This window comes from Acanthochromis polyacanthus, chromosome 4, assembly GCF_021347895.1.
Source record: "Acanthochromis polyacanthus isolate Apoly-LR-REF ecotype Palm Island chromosome 4, KAUST_Apoly_ChrSc, whole genome shotgun sequence".
In the NCBI taxonomy this organism is placed as follows: Eukaryota; Metazoa; Chordata; class Actinopteri; family Pomacentridae; genus Acanthochromis; species Acanthochromis polyacanthus.
Genome location: NC_067116.1, coordinates 38,813,419 through 38,829,476, shown reverse-complemented (window position 1 = coordinate 38,829,476; position 16,058 = coordinate 38,813,419). Strand labels below are relative to the sequence as shown.

The 16,058-nt window shown below is 41.7% G+C and overlaps 1 protein-coding gene across 10 annotated transcripts in view; it reads left to right on the top strand.

The window, feature by feature from the left end:
• The window catches only part of celf5a (cugbp, Elav-like family member 5a), a 188,600-nt gene that overhangs the window by 145,669 nt on the left and 26,873 nt on the right, over positions 1-16,058 (top strand). For 7 of the 10 annotated variants that reach the window (XM_022191560.2, XM_022191553.2, XM_022191520.2 and 4 more), the window contains exons 4-5: positions 3,728-3,856; positions 6,831-6,910. In XM_022191560.2, the coding sequence (XP_022047252.1) occupies positions 3,728-3,856; positions 6,831-6,910 (209 nt within the window). The remainder of the gene's footprint in view (positions 1-3,727; positions 3,857-6,830; positions 6,911-16,058) is intronic. The other 3 variants (XM_022191567.2, XM_022191584.2, XM_022191529.2) reach the window with 1 other exon arrangement.

Sequence of the window (16,058 nt, the reverse complement as noted above, 5' to 3'; positions counted from 1 at the left end):
AGTGGAAATAAATACAAAAGAAGGTGTTGTGCACATGCATAAAGAAGGAATTACTGAGCCATTGTTTGTCCTGGGTGTGCTGCATTGGTCAGACTCCAGCGTGAAGAATTGAGATATGAAATGTTACCTATTTTAAGCAAATCGCTTTAGCGCAGCGACTCCGAGGGCCAACACACTTACACTGAAAAGCTTATATTGATTAGAAAGGCTTCAAATGGACCCAGAATTCTTCAATATGTATAACCAGGGAGCATACTGCCAATTCATTATTCTGGAGTTTAATTTCCAATGCATTTATTCCAAACAAGCATCTGTTTAGTAACCCAGAGTAAATTAAACATGATGGGGGGGTAAATTTCAGGACACCAGTTGTGTGTCACAATGAAGTTGCGTACAGTACACTGCCAGTGAGTTGTAAATGTGTCTTATTGCCAGCGTGCAGCACAGTGAACTTTCTGGTGGTTATTGGCCCTCTAAATAGTTTAAGTAGCAATAATTCATCTTAAATATTATAGAGTGGAGTCATGCTAATTTTGGATAATATTCCTGTGGGCTAGACTGCATTATGATGTAAACAAAAGAAAAAGATATTTTATTGTCTTATTTTGTATTAGCCTGTACAGTAGAGACCATTTTCTGTGAGAAGAACCTGCAGCGCAAGGATGAGGCATACAGAAAATCTGACTTAACACCTTTCCAAATTTTGGAATGTTTCAGTGTTGTTTGTGACTGAAAGTGCAACAACAACAACAAAATATAAGTTTATATTGGAGACATTCTTCACGCAATGACTTTAGCTAAATGATATAGTTCAAGGCAACATGCTATGAGGAAGAGATTATAATCTATGCAGCGATAGTCAAAAATGTAACTGTGATTAAATTAGACGCCAACTAATGCTGGACTTTTGGAGGTTTCTGTTAGCGGTTACTGTACAGTTAAATATATAACAATACAGAATAAATTGAAAATCAGTTTAAAATGACAATTGATGATAATGATAATAATGATAATTTTTTTTACTTTTTGCATAATTTTAGATGAGTATTATATATATATGTATATGCAGCTTTACATTGCAGAAACCAGACGAAGCAGGATTATATGTGGTGTGTTGCAGCTCATAGTGCTGCAGTGGTCACTAAGCCAGCAATTAGCAGCAGTTGCAGCAGCTTAGCAATTAGCAGCAAAACGGATCAAAAAAGGAAGGCTGCGAGGGTTGTGGTTGGTGGATTGTAGTTAGCGGTATTCATTTGGTTAAGGTGATGAAGAAAAGCGGATATTCTGTAGTTACAAGATAGCTAACAGCGGGCTATGCACTGTGTGTATCCTATGTGTGTGGTCATGGTGGGAGAGCTGCCGTCTCTAATCCGCCTAGTTTCTGCATGCATTTTTTTTCTCTCTCCCTCCCTTTGTCCCTCCTTCACTCCTTGTTTTCCTCCCCTGTCAAATATGTGTAAATGACTGTAGGTGTTTTGCACTCTGTTTGTGTCTGTTTGCACACTGCCTGTTCTGCAGTGTTGTAGATAAATGAGATAATGTTTCTATTGGCGATGAACACAAGACCTGAATTCCCAAGGGAGCATTTGAGTTGAGAGCAGCCGGAGCAGAATCCTAGACGGTGGAACAGATCTCCTAGATGATCTGTTTTCATGCATTGTTAGCTTGTTCTCAAAGCACATTTACGTTCCAGAACATGCACTCCATCTCTGCCTCAGCCGCCGATGACGAACACCTTCTAAATGCTGTACAAAATAAATTTTATATAATGTCACACCTTTTCCTACATTGCGGTGGCTTCCTGCACATGCCCCAGATTAGTACCTCTCTCATACATAGGACCGACTCTAGTGTGTGAGGCTTTTGTGTTGCTCCCTGTGAGCCAATATTACGCAGGTATGTGATATATAGTGGCCAATGATTCTTTTATACTTGAAGTCCTATAAATATTATTCCATTCAGCTGGAGGTGACTTGCCAGCTAGAAATCTTTATGCTGAAGGATGGATGCAGAGTCGTATTTTAAGATGTGCCACATGTAAGCTGTTAACTGTGTGATCGTAGGAGTGCAGCTCATATGAAACTGAGAAAGGTCATGCATTAATTCCGTACTTGTCAGACCCCTATTACCTGCATGAAGAGGGAAGTTACAGCTAAAGTAAGAACAGGAAGGTTTCTGTGTGTGCCTCTTTGGCTGTACACTGTATACAGGACTGTATGCAAGATGTGGTCCAGCGGCATTCAGGGAAATTTGTGCCCAACCCCCAACTTTGACTCATCTCCCCGATCCAACCTCAGAATTTATATTCTCCCTCCAGCAAAAGGAAGGACCATCTTGGCCTTTCATTTTCCAGTTCAGGGCTTTTCCTTTTTTTTTTTGCAGATAAATGCTCTCCAATCCACCCTGACAGATGTCACATTGCATCACTTCCATTTTGATACATAGCCTCTGATCCTGCCACTTGCAATAAGGAGCCAGCACCAGGGACGCCCCTCCCTAGACAACGCTCTGACACGAGTGATTATTTTAAAGGTGCATCATTGGTAGTGCTGAGTGCTGAAACCCTAGCTGGGTGCCATGTCCACATACACTCTTCGGCTGTGCCCACTGCAGGAATGTGGGTATCGGCTTGTGTCTGGATCAGGAAACGACAACAACACGACACACTCGGTAGCCGTCACAGGTCACCCTGACGCTGGGCAATACCTCTGGCAGCGATTTTGTGCTGCTCTCAACCTCTTCGCAGCAGCGGCTGCTAGTCCTGTCTCTCACTCAGTCTCCCCACTGTGACTTCACAGGTCAGAGTTGGAGAAACAATCTCTACAAAGGGAAGTTTTTAGTGCTTCTGCTGCCAGCAGAGACGCACTGCACTGTAGCATTAATCATACAAGGCCAGAGTACATCAGTAAACACAGTGTGTCAGGTCAAGGTAAAGATCAGATCCCACAGCATTTAACAGGACTCAATAGCATACTGGCTATCTATTGAAAAGTCAGCGTTATTCATGGCATGTCTCCCAGCCTTCGTTGCTCGCTGGAGAGACAAGCCATTGTTCACTGAAGAGCACGCTGAAATATTTCTCCAGCTACACAAAAAACACTGGATCAGCAGCAATTAGTAGAGTAAGAGAGAGATAAAGAGAGGAAGGGAAGGGAGGGAGGCGATTGAAAAAGAATGTGGGGGGGAAAATGTAGAATCAGCGAGAGAAAAAGGAAAAGCAGAAAAGAGAGAGGGAAGAGATGGATGAATACAGGGGGAGGAGAGAGTGAGAGAACTTCCAGCCAGTACAGTTTGGTGTGTAGGAGGCTGGAGCTGCCTGGAGCCCCTCGTGCTTTTAAAGGACCAAAGACTCGCTCATTGTCTTGGGTCTCTGTGGCTGAGTGTGTGTGCATGTGAGAAACCTCTTCATTAGTCTACACTTTCTCTTCTTTCCTCTACTTTCGCCCTGACCACTGACTTACCCCCAGAAGCTACAGAATATGTGCTCATATGGGACCAAACCCACTTAAACTGGAGATTTAAAATGATCAGTGCTGGAAAAGAGAGAATACAATGTGACTGGAGCCCAGCTTGTACGAAATACACTAGACGCCTACTGTACTCTGTGAAAAAGAGACCAACAGTCGCCACGTATCACTGCTGTTTCTTCTCAAACCGGTTTCATAATTGAGGGCAAAGTTATAATGTCGCCTTTTGTTTCTTTTCTTGTCTGTTGTTTTTGTTCCAGAAGACAGGAAGTTGTTTGTGGGGATGCTGAACAAACAACAGACCGAGGAGGATGTTTACCGTCTCTTCGAACCCTACGGAGTCATCGAGGAGTGCACGGTCCTAAGAGGTCCTGACGGAAACAGCAAAGGTGGGAACCAGGATACAGTTGTCAGTGTTATTTAGGTCGCTGACAGAGAAGTGGCAGCGTGTCTGAGTGTCATAAGCATCAGATATAGGTCAAGTAGCACATTAATTACACCCATTTGAACTGTATGCTGTTTGATGTGCTAGACAGCTACTGGCAGTGACAAAAAAAATGCACCGACTTAAATATCCCTTAAGTCATGGAATAGCCAAGTATTTTTTAATGGATATTGTTATTTTAGAAACATTGAACTCTCCAATAGTCTTAAAATCTTATAATTTGTTGTATAATAAAGTATATATATTTTTGTGGTTGTTGCTTTTACATGAGGCAGGAATGTTTTTGGGTAAATATAGGGATGGTGTTTGATAAAATCCAAAAGCCAGAATAAAAAAAAATCTGCATTTACATGTTAGCCGCCAGCAAACCAGCACACCCTCTGTTATCAGCAGCTGTAATCCCATCAGATACAGCAATGATTTGCAAGTTTAAAATGCTGACTATGCCATTGCAAACTGTTTCTCAGCATATATTTCATTTATTTTAAAAAGAGAGAAAGATATGCTCCATGTTTCCATTCCTTCACTGTCCTCGTTATTTTTGCAGTAGTTATCGGAAGCATTTTTTTTTTTTTTTTTTTTTACCTGTGGATGTACTGTTGGCCCTTTACTGTAACTCAGGCAGGTACTGTAGTGTTGATACCTTGCAGGCCTCTTTAAGATAGCCAAAACTTTTTGGAGACGTCAATTCCCCCTGACATGCAGCAAAGAGCAAAGGGACTGGTGGTTTTTCATGTCTCTAAAGCCTATTTCCCAGCCAGCACTTATGGAAATTGTTGTGGAATTATATCTAAGGGGGTTTGAAGCCAGAGCGTTCTGACTGCAGTGGTTTGGAGGAGGAGAAGGGAAAGATGGATGTCAAAACAATTCTGGAGTCCCCACTGTGAGGAAGGGGATAGCCAAGGGAAGCTGTGCTCTTCTTTGTGGCTCTGTAATGTTTGTGCTCCATCTGAGTCTGGGCTAAAACACTCAAAACACTTTGCTCCAAAGACTACTATCATATTCATCTTCTGTCTGCTAATGGGTGTCTGTAGTGGTTGGTGGTGTTTCATTGATATTTTTTAGTATTATTTTAAATAAGATATGCCGAAATACAAGGCATTGCTGTCAATTGTTGCAAAATCTGTAGCCATCACAGAATCCTATTTGTACAGAATTATGTGCAAGACTGTAATTACTGGAAATCTGAATGTGTATGCACCCTAGTTGGTGCACAATAGTTTAATAGTTAAAAAAACAAAAAAGAAACTCTTTGGTTTATTTAAAGAGGTTCATGCAATGATGTAAGAGTACACAAAAATCTAGAAAAGCATCCAAAAAGCAGCAGAATTTGTTAAGAAACCCCTTATACAACAGCTCAGACTACCACAAGCACATGCACATGATTACAACGTGCAAAAGTAGTCAAGCTAAAAGTTAGCATTTATTGAACATTTGGCTTCAAACAGGATTTAAACGCAGCTCTACTGAATGAAAGTCTAGCCCACAACATCCAGCTCCCTCTGTGGAGAGTATTACCTCAGCTGATCTGTGTAAAAGCCTGGTGATTGGCTAGAAAATCGAGCCCATGATAGAAGACTTTAAATCCTGAAAATGGAGCCAAAAGGAGGTGCAGGAGTCCTGTTCCCTACTTCCTACCACTTGAATTACAACATGCCGAAAGATTACTGCTGAGTTTTTGCCCAGTGACGCCAGAAAAATCCTGCCTACCCCAGCTTTAAATGGCTGATTACAGTGGTATATACTTTGTACTGCTGTAGCAAAGTCCTTGTACAGGTCATCACGAGCTCGAGCTCTTTTCTATCCATATCTCAATAGGTGGCAGTGGTTTGACAGCTGAATGGGCATCTTGATCGGCTGGTGTCCACAGGGGTAAGCCCATTAACAGAGGAAGAATGGCAGGGCGGCTGGGTCAAGCAGGATAAGTGATAAGAAGAATAAAGTATGAGAGATTAAATAATAAAAAGGAAACTTAAAATGAAATGAAATTAGGTGAAATAGGGTATAATTATAAGAGGACATGGTGGCTCGTGGATAGTCGTGCTTCTTCACTGCAACAGACCCTCGCGGTGTAAAGACTCGGGTGTTGTCTTTGTTCACTTTGGTTTCTTATGCCCTCTTCAATTTCGATAAACTCACTCCAGAGACGCACAAGAGCAGCGGACTGGGCACCATTATCGCACATGCATCATTGAGAAAGTGCGTTAATTTGTTTGGTAATAGATGGTCATGCGTCCCAGAGGTCTCTTCCTCCCACGCCATACATCCAGGAATACATCTGGATAAAAACAGTAAAGGGATATAGTGTAATTAATATTTTCAGGCAGTTATTGTTACTGCTTATGTAATCAAATTTGGGAGTAGACCATCGCGGTTAATTTTAGAAGACACAGGGAAAACGTATTAGTGAAAATTATATCTGCATATTGAACAATAGTGCTATAGCCCTTCCAGTATTCCTTAAATACATCACAACAAACAGTGTTGGTTCTGTGTCTTCTGGCATTTGATCCAATACTCGCAAAGTATCGATTCGAACTTCTCGTTGAGGGAACAATGAAGTGTGCCGAGTTCTCAAAGGGGTTTCTGTTTAAGTTTAGCCACTTTAGCTAGTATTTAATATGCACAGACAGGCATGTGGTGCTAAATAGCATGCTTTTCTGCTTCATCAGTGCAATCTTTAGCCTGCAGCTTCTCCCTGCTTCTCTGCCTGCCTAATGCCTGGAGTGGAGCAGCCTGCTGTGTAGTGAAAGCCTCTCGCTGCACAGTGATTTCTGTGGTGTCAGATGCAATTCAACATCTTTTATTAATATATCGTAGCCTTTTAAATACTCACTCGATTGAATACTTGTATGCATATGCATATTCATATTTATATGTGTGTGTGTGTTTTCCTGTGTGTTGTGCATCTCTTCCAGGTTGCGCCTTCGTTAAGTTCTCCACACATACTGAGGCTCAGTCTGCAATCAGTGCCCTCCACGGCAGCCAGACCATGCCAGTGAGTACAGCTTTCTCCCTTAAGTACAAAATCGCAGAAGCACACACACAACATGCAGCTTTCATAGCACGCACAACTACAACACAACAGTTAGGTGCAATCTTTTGATTTGGAGCTACAAACTCTTCAACTTACCGTAACTTCAAGGTTCTAATCGACTCACAGGAAGTACAACCATCCTCATAAATATCCCGGCTTTAAAAACAGATACAACCAGAAATAGCCTTGTGTCTCTTTAATTAACATGGTTCCTTTAAAAAAAAATTCTAATCTAATTTCCACATAAAACTGTTTAGAGTGATAATTGAATTTTGGGTGAGTCATCAATCAGTAGTTCTGCTTGCATAATCAGTGAATATAACTCCGGAGTGAGATTACATTTGCTCGTTATGTAAGCACACTGTGTCCTCTGAATTCTCTCTGCATTGGATTTACTACGAGCACAAAAAGCTGTACTGCTCATTTGTATGTGTCTCGGGTTTAGGCATGGTACCTGTATACCTGATGGTGTCAAAATAAAAGCTACTTACTCTGCACTCCAAACCTGAATAGAGTTATTCTCCATGACATTCGACGAGCGGACCGAGAGTCACGTCTTGTATTATACAGTAGCCTGAAGTATACTCCTGCTTTTATCCTCGTTTTTGTTTTCGGGAACTCTCGTCTCGGAGAGGCAGGGACCCTGAACTCTCTCCCACCCGATCACACAGCTGTTGTGTTTCACTGTATGATTTCATTATTAATGGTTGCCAATGTGTGGCTCAAGAGAGGAAAGCAGAGACAACCACTTCAAGCCAGCTGTGCCATTTTGGCGCAACCTCAGAGTCAATCTAAGTGCAAATGACTGCGGGTCATGAGGAAAGACTTTGGATGTCCATTCTCCATAGATACCCTCCTCCTGTGTTGCTCCATCCCCCTATCTCTGCTAGCTCTCTGCCCTCGCTCGTCTCTCTTTGGCAGCCTCTTGGGATATTAGGCAATAGACTTGTTTACTCCACCTTTCACCACATTGGCTGCTGAATTATTCATCTAACTATAAGCAGGGTGCCGAAGGGAGGGGAGGAAGACTTGGGGAGAGAAAGGGAGAGTGAGAGACAGAGGGAAGAGGGGAGCAGTGGGAGAAAGAGTGAATGGACAGGATTTATACCTCCTGCTCTGGTAAATTGATTATAGAAATCTGATCAGCATCTCATATCCTGTGGCTGCGGGAGGAGAGGGCACAGTGTGCCTGCCTCGCCGAGATTAGCGGACCACCGGTGGACTATTATGCCTCAGCAGGACAGTGCTATTCAGAGCAAAGTGTCCATCAGTGTAGCAAAGATCCTGGAAAAGAAAAACCCATCGACCATACATCCTGTGTGTTGATGGGAGTTCATTTTGATTGCAGTTGATCCACAGCGGAGAGAACAGTCATGTACAAGCATGTCGATTGAATGGATAAAGAAAGAATCTTTCATCTAGCACACTTTGGGGTGGATTTAAAAAATGAATATATAAATAAAGAAGAAGCCATTTACAGCTGTAATACATCCTGAGCTTGTAAAGGCTATCCGTTGTCTGGCAATTGCCTCAATCCAGTTCTCTGGATGAAATAAAAAATGTTCTAATGAACTAAGACAAACTGAACCAGCAGATAAACGTGTGTGTGTGCATTTTTGTTGCCTCAACAAGGCTTTAGCTGATGGGCAGAGTCAAAGATGTGACAATAAAATTTAACTCAGCCAAAAGCAGCAGCGGCTGAGGTGTTGAAATGCACCGAATGTTAAAACTGAGACTAACTACGGTGGTCTGATAGATCTACTGCCAGTTCCCCCCAAAGCATGAACACTGGCTTCTTAGAGTTTAAGAGTCCATGTGTGTGCATACATAGGCATCTACAAACAAAAGCACTTTGCGGGCAGCACATTTACATGAAGCACGCACACTCGTTCCATATTGCTCCGCTCGCTGCTTCACTGACACATGCTCGTACAGCCATGGACCAGGGTCAAAGGCTCCCTGACTGATCTTATTTTCCAGCACAGAGGACTCGGGCTGAATACATTTGTGTTATTCATGTAAAGGGGAAGTGTGTTTATTCCGTGTAAGCTGGAAAGGGGAGAAAAAATCTGCAAGTGTGCGCATGTAGGATCAGTGATGGTCAGTGCATGTATAGATGTGCAGGACTACAGATACCTCCAGCAGCTACAATATAATGGATGAACAATTTTAAAAAAATTCTAAAGTAATTTTGAGTTTGCCAATTCATCTTTTTCCAGTTAATATGTCCTGCTGTAATTATACATAACATATAATTTTCATGAGTGCATTTTATTTTGAAAAGCCAGTATGTTTCACAGACCCTGATCAGCACCTTTTAATATCTGTGAGCTTTTACTTTGAAAGTGTAGTCCAGTATCGATCACCTGTGAATCACTGGCTGCTTAAAGCCTTGTGACGCATTTAGACTTTGAATGAAGTTTTTACAGGTTTCCAAAGATGGCTGACTGACTTTTCATTTATTTCAATGGGGATTTATAACAGATTTTTTTTTTGCCAATTTCATAAAAAAGTATACGACAAATCGCTAACAAAAGATCACACCATTCCTGATTGAGCCAAAGGTTTTGATGTATAATTTATATGGGTTTTTCTCAAACCTGTGGGATGAGTTAGGTGCCAAAAATCATGTTGGAAGAATCTATAACAAGAATAAGCCTGAGGAATAGTAATAAGTGTGCTTCAGTACTTACACTCAGTAACACAGTCCAAGAATTGCACCACATCTCCATCACACCGCAACCCATCGTATTTCAAGCAGAAACACATCCATGCGCTCCACCTTCAGCTTACACACACAGACACTGCCACAGTTCAGGTTATGAGTGGCTCAATTAAACATTTAAACATGAGAGCTGTAGAGCAAATTGCTGGGATTCAGCAGGGCCATGTAGGAAGTAAGTCCCGGGACAGAATTACGCCGAGAAGACGACGGAGGGGGTCAGGCCCGTAGAGTCAGAGAGCTGATTTTTTTTTTTCACTGCCGAGTTTGAGGCAGTTTCAGCTGACACAGGGACCGAGATAGAAACACTGGAGCAAGATGATGGGAGGATAAGCACACAACAAAGGCAAAGCAAATGAGGTAAAGCTTGCTCAGAAGAGAGAGCTGGATGATTACGAGTGAAGAGGAGAAAAAGATGGTGAGAAAACCGTCTAAATGTGATTCCAGCTTGCTGAATGTTCTCTGTTACTTCAGACGGAGAACACATGCATGTAAGTGCCATGAGTGCTGGGATCTGATCCTCAGTAAGGCGCATCGTTTTCCATGAGGATGAATAATAGGAAAATATAAAAGATACAGGAGTACATGAATACAGGTGTAAGTCAGAAAAGGCAATAATAATCATATTCGATAAGATGTCAGTTCACAATTATGCTGTCTCATTAAACAAGTTCCATTTCTATTATATTTTTAGTTTGGGTCCATCATTTCTTTCAGTAATATTTCTATGCAGGCAATTTACATCCTAATGACCCAACAGATCACGGTCATCCATTATTTTTGTAGCCAAGCTCGAAGAGGATTTGTATTTATGCATCTGTGGCTAGTTCAGAATACTGCAACGACCAGTAATGCCTTATTAGAACAGTAACCATTGAGCAGCAGCATGCAAATGGCTCAAATTGAGGCGCTATATGCTGTGGCATGTAATTGCATATGGAGCATCTCTATAGTGGAGAGACAATGAGTAACTTCTAATCTTCCAATTCTGAATGAGACTCAGGAAAATTAGTCTCTCCGTGGCCTCGAAACAAACTAATGGTGTCCAGATGAGCAGCACAGGCCATACACTTGTGTCCTTGAAGAAACAATGATTTTTAAATAAATAACTTGAATATAAAATAGCTTTTTAATCTACTGTAAGCAGTGAGAGACTGGAGTAGGGTGCTATATGTCATGGAGGAATGTGTACATTCGGTGGCAATACGTTCCAATTAAAAGATGCAGTATTTGTGCTGAAAAAACATGTCTGTTCTCTTTATAATGTCACAAATAGCTTTTCTCAGGCACAGCATTAAACCCACCTTCCTAATACTGTGTAGATCATACAGCTCCGACCTGTTGAGGTATGAGCTCCCCAACACTCTGAAGGTGTCCTGTAGCATAAACACCAAGACATTAGCAGCAGACCCTTTAAGTCCTGGAAGCTGTCGCCTCCCTGGATCACGCTTGTTTTTCCCACACATCCCACAGTTGCTCAATATTGCTTTGAGATCTGGGGAATCTGGAGGCCAAGTCAACTCCTTGAACTCCTTCTTATGGTGCTCAAATCATTCCTGAACTAATTTTTTCAGTGTGGCAGAGCCCATTATACTGCAGAGAGAGGTCACTGCCATCAGAGAACAGGATTGCCTTGAAGGGGTGTACATGGTCTGTTTAGGTGTTTAGGTAGGTGGTAAATGTCAGAGTGACAGCCACATGAATGTCACGATGCTAGATTTCCCAGCAGAGCATTGCCCAGAGCATCATACTGTCTCCACTGGTTTGCCTTCTTCTTACAGTGCATCCTGCTGGCTTCTCTTCACCAAGTAAAAGATGCACGTGTACCTGGTTGTCCACATGATGTAAAAGAAAACAGGATTCATCAAACCAGGTCACTATTGCTCCGTAGTCCATCTTTGACCCTCACATGCTCATGGTATGTTCTTTGGCAGTGAACATGGTTTGCATGGGCTGTCCTGACATTTTCTGCAGCTACACAACTCCTTGGACATCTTCTGTTACAACCATCTTCAAGGTTTTCTGCAATTTGTGCAACAGTAGCTCTTCTGTTGCCTTGGGGCCCATGTTTCCGTGTCTGGTTCAACGTTGTCTTCCTTGGGTAACTTTTGGTTTGGTCCTACACTACAGACTAGGATCACTCCACAGGACCTGCTGCTTTGGAGATGCTCTGCTCAGTTTGGTCCTTGTCGAAGTCCCTCAGATCCTCATTTTTCCAGCTTCTGACACTTAAACCATAAGAACTGACTGCTCCCTTGCTGCCTGATCTATCCCACCGAATGACAGGTGTCGTTTTACCGAAATAATCAATGTCATTCACTTCATCTGTCGGTGGTTTTAATGCTGTGACTGATCGGTATAAGCATTCCACTTTTCCAAATTTCAAGTTGACTCAAGTTAAAATGTTGTTTTCAGACCCCTTTAGAATGTAGAAATATATGCTGCATTAACTGGAGGTCTTTTGAGTTGAAACGATGAGTTGAATGAATAAACTGAAAGAGTTCAGTCAAGTCATTAAACTGGCTTTAATGACACAAAACCTACAAGTTAGCAGACTCTCCAGCATGCATTCTCTGAGAGGGAAAACTCTCCAGAGATCCATTCATAGAGAAAACTTGATGTGCATCTTTAATATATGATAAATTAAGCCTCAGTTGTGTCTTTACATAATAATGAAAACAGTTCTAACAATGGCAACTCATGTTTTTTTTAAGGCCGCAGGGAGCTCGCGTTTCAAAGTTAAACAAATTTAAAGTGATTCAGAGAGTTGTAAGGATGATGAAATAACATTTATCAGAAAGAGAGCAAGTGTGTTTGTGCAAGCACTTTAAGGGATGAATCATAGCAATACTGACCCACAAAGGTGAGAAAACCATTAAGTCTTCATCATGAGAAACATGACAGCTACAGTCACATGAAAACTTAAGAAAATTGTTGGGTTTGTTGACATATTTGGACAAGCAGACATTTGTTTATCTTTGAAAGTGCACCTAATCATAAAGCTGACATACTCAAATAAATAACACAATAAATCAATGTTTCATTTTGTTGGCATTTTTAGAACATAAAGAAATAAAACAACAGGGTCTGGTATTCTCTGTGCTGCTGAAGTGTGTGGTGTCATCATGCTAAGATCTACAGAGCTCTCCAAGGCCTTCAGTAAATGGTTGTGGATGTCTGTTAGTTTGGCAAGGGATATGAAATGATCTCCAAATTATTTATAGGAAAATCGGCTACAAGTGGCACAGATTATTCAGGACTGGACACATTCAGCAAATTTAGCCCAAGAGCAGATTGATTGATGCCTGATGAAAAATCTCCCAAAGCCCCAAAATGTCATTACAAAGTCTGCAGGTAACTTGTGCTTCTCTTGATGTAGTTTGCCACAAAACAAAGCTTTTGCTGTCCTAAAAGAACATTAGAGCAAAACTAAAGATCATCAATTAACATATTTACAACAAGCAGACCATTTGGAATAATGTGCTCTTGACATTCAAATCAGAGATAGAGTTACTTGGCCACAGTTACAGTCAATGCATTTTAAAGAAAGCTTTACAAGTGAAGAACCTCATACCAACTGTGAAGCACAGTGATGGAAATGTTCTCGTTTTGGGGTTGCTTCACTGCCTCAGAGACTGGGAAGCTTGCAGTCATTGATTCAGCTATGAATTCTGGATCATATCAAAGAGCGCTTAAAGATGATGTTAAGCCATCAGAAAGCTGAAGTTGAACCAGAAGTTGACCTTTTGACAGGATTATGATTCTAAACATTAGTTGCAAATCCAAGAAAAAAAAAAGACAGCACAGATTAAAATCCCATTGAGGGGATCTAAAATGGGCAGGACATGCAAGAAAACCTTTAAACCTCTTGCAGCTGAAGGAATTTTGCATTCAAAAATAGTAAAAACTTTCTGTAATCTGATGTCAGAGAGTATAAGACCCTCTGCACAGTGCATACAGGAAGTTATTTCTGCTACAGGCACTGTTTTAAAAGGGATCAAATGTTTGCATGTCTTAATATGTCTACAAACCAGTGGCCTTACTTTTCCACATGACTGAAAATCCCCAGACAGGACACAGGACGAGCCTTTCTTCTCACTTTCTTGCTCTACTGCAAGCAGGCATATGTTTAAAGTTAAGGAGATGTGAAACCTACAGCTAGGTGTGAAGCTGTATCTCCTCTATCCACATGAAGGTGAGCAGCTTGGACGGACACCAACACAACCCTCCTTGGCAATGAGAAGGAGCCATAAAGAAGCAGACTTTCCTTTTGGTTCTACATCTATGTAGTGCCTTTTTATCCTCCCTGTTTAACTCCCCTTCCTTCAGTGGCTCCCTAGGCAGCCGGGAGCCGCCCGGCAGGGGGATTCTGCTCACACTTGGCAGCTTAAAAATTTAATGAGACTTTCACTTCACACTTCATCCTCCTCTCTTTACAGCAATGGAGATTCTGCGTGCTGATATTCTGACAGGCCTAAATGGGAAAACCTCTGAGATAAACAAATGTGGCAATGGATGCTTAGCCGACAAGCCATAAGATTTAGGTCTCCTAAGGAGAACCAGTGGGAGGGCACATCTCATTGTATAGACCTTCTTGAAAAAAAGTGTTGCACAGAGCGGGACATACATGCAAGCGTATGAAACTGAATGGCACAAGATTCTTATATAACCACACAGGTCAATTCACAATTGTTTCTACTATTCAAGCAGGCAAGTCTAGTTGTAGTTGAAAAAAAAAGATGAAGTTCCAACTTAATCTCTTCAGATTATAGAGCTCACCTTTCCCCAAAAACTAGAGAAACAGAACAGGAACATGCAGCTCTCATTACCAAACACAGTGGACCTTTAATAGCTTTTTTTTAAACAGTGAACTGAAGTTAAAATATTCAGTATGTACCAGCACACCTCCTCTGTATTCTGGTCCTGCACAGCCTCGTCCTGCACTCTCCCAAAGTTAAACCTCATAATAAGGTTAATGATGCAGATAGTTAAAAGCTGGACAGACACAACTGTGTCAAAGCTAACCTTGAAGTGACTCGCGATCGAGAAACAGCAATTATGTCTTTATATTGTGTTGTTCTGTCTCTTGTTTCTGCTGTATTTGTTGAAGAATAATACACGGCTCTCGATAAATACAAAAAGTGTTCCAGTGCGGCAGGATGACACATACAAACAATTCAACCCACCAGGTAGCGGCCAACCGTCAAGACAATTAGTTAGCTGGCCAGCCTGCCACTCAGTCAGTCACTCAACTAACTAGATAATCAGTCATTTAGTCAGGCAGCCAACTACCCAGCTGGACATTCACCTACAGTCTCTCAAGCCTGTGATTTAACCAGCAGAGAGAGTCTGGAGGACAGGGCTAGGGGGATATTGAGAAAAGTGGGGAGGAAGGGAACGGAGGAGCATAAAATCCATAAGCTACAATTGAAAGGTCCAGTGGCTGTCTTTGAACATTTTTTGCTGTCTTCGGATATCTTTATTAGCAGAAAGCTGCACCGAAATGCACAGAAAAGAAAACTCTAATGAATCATGCTATAATAATACTAATAATAATGATCTGTTATTACAGATGGCATTTATAGCCAACATAACTCACACTCATGGATCCAAACACAGAAATATCCGTCTAAAAACCCCCACCTCCGCCCCAACCTTCAATCCACCAGTCACCACCGTTATTGACAATCTCGCATCAATTTCAGGGGGCCTCTTATCGTGACTGACACACAACCTTTCTACACTGTCAGATCAGAGTAATATTTCGGCCTTTTATGTGGATCGATTGGCCAGTTTGGGGGCGCAGAGGGGAGGAGAGGCGGAGCACACAAAAGGTCAACTGTAGCGCTAAATCATTTGAAGATTCTTAATGAAGGGTGTGTGGCAGACACACCTGCTGGTTTCATTATTGGGTTGCAAAAAGATGTAATAGGCTTGATAAAGGGATGGAAAGCCAGAGCCACTGAAAAGCATAGGAGGTTGGGGGAAAAAACATGGACAGAATGAGAGAAATTGCCTTAAAAAAGGAACGTTTTCTTTGAAGAACACTTTCACCAAGGTCAGAAGAAACCGCTTCCCATCATAGCTCTTATTTCAAATCACCGTGCATTGCGGATCTTTTAACCTCCACTATGGAAAGCAGTTCTGAGGTCACATATATGTGCTGCAGAAAAAAGGGGAAAAGCCAGGAGGAAAATATAAACTATTTATGTTATACACAATGAGGCTGCTTTGCCCCCAGTGACTTTGTATATATACTACACTGATTGACAGAACGGAGGCTTTCTGTCTGCGCGTCTGCCTACAGAGCCGCTTGCTCAATAAGTAGAGTATTTTTATTCTTCACATAGCTCTGATAGTTTCATGTTTATGTATGCCAGCCACAAA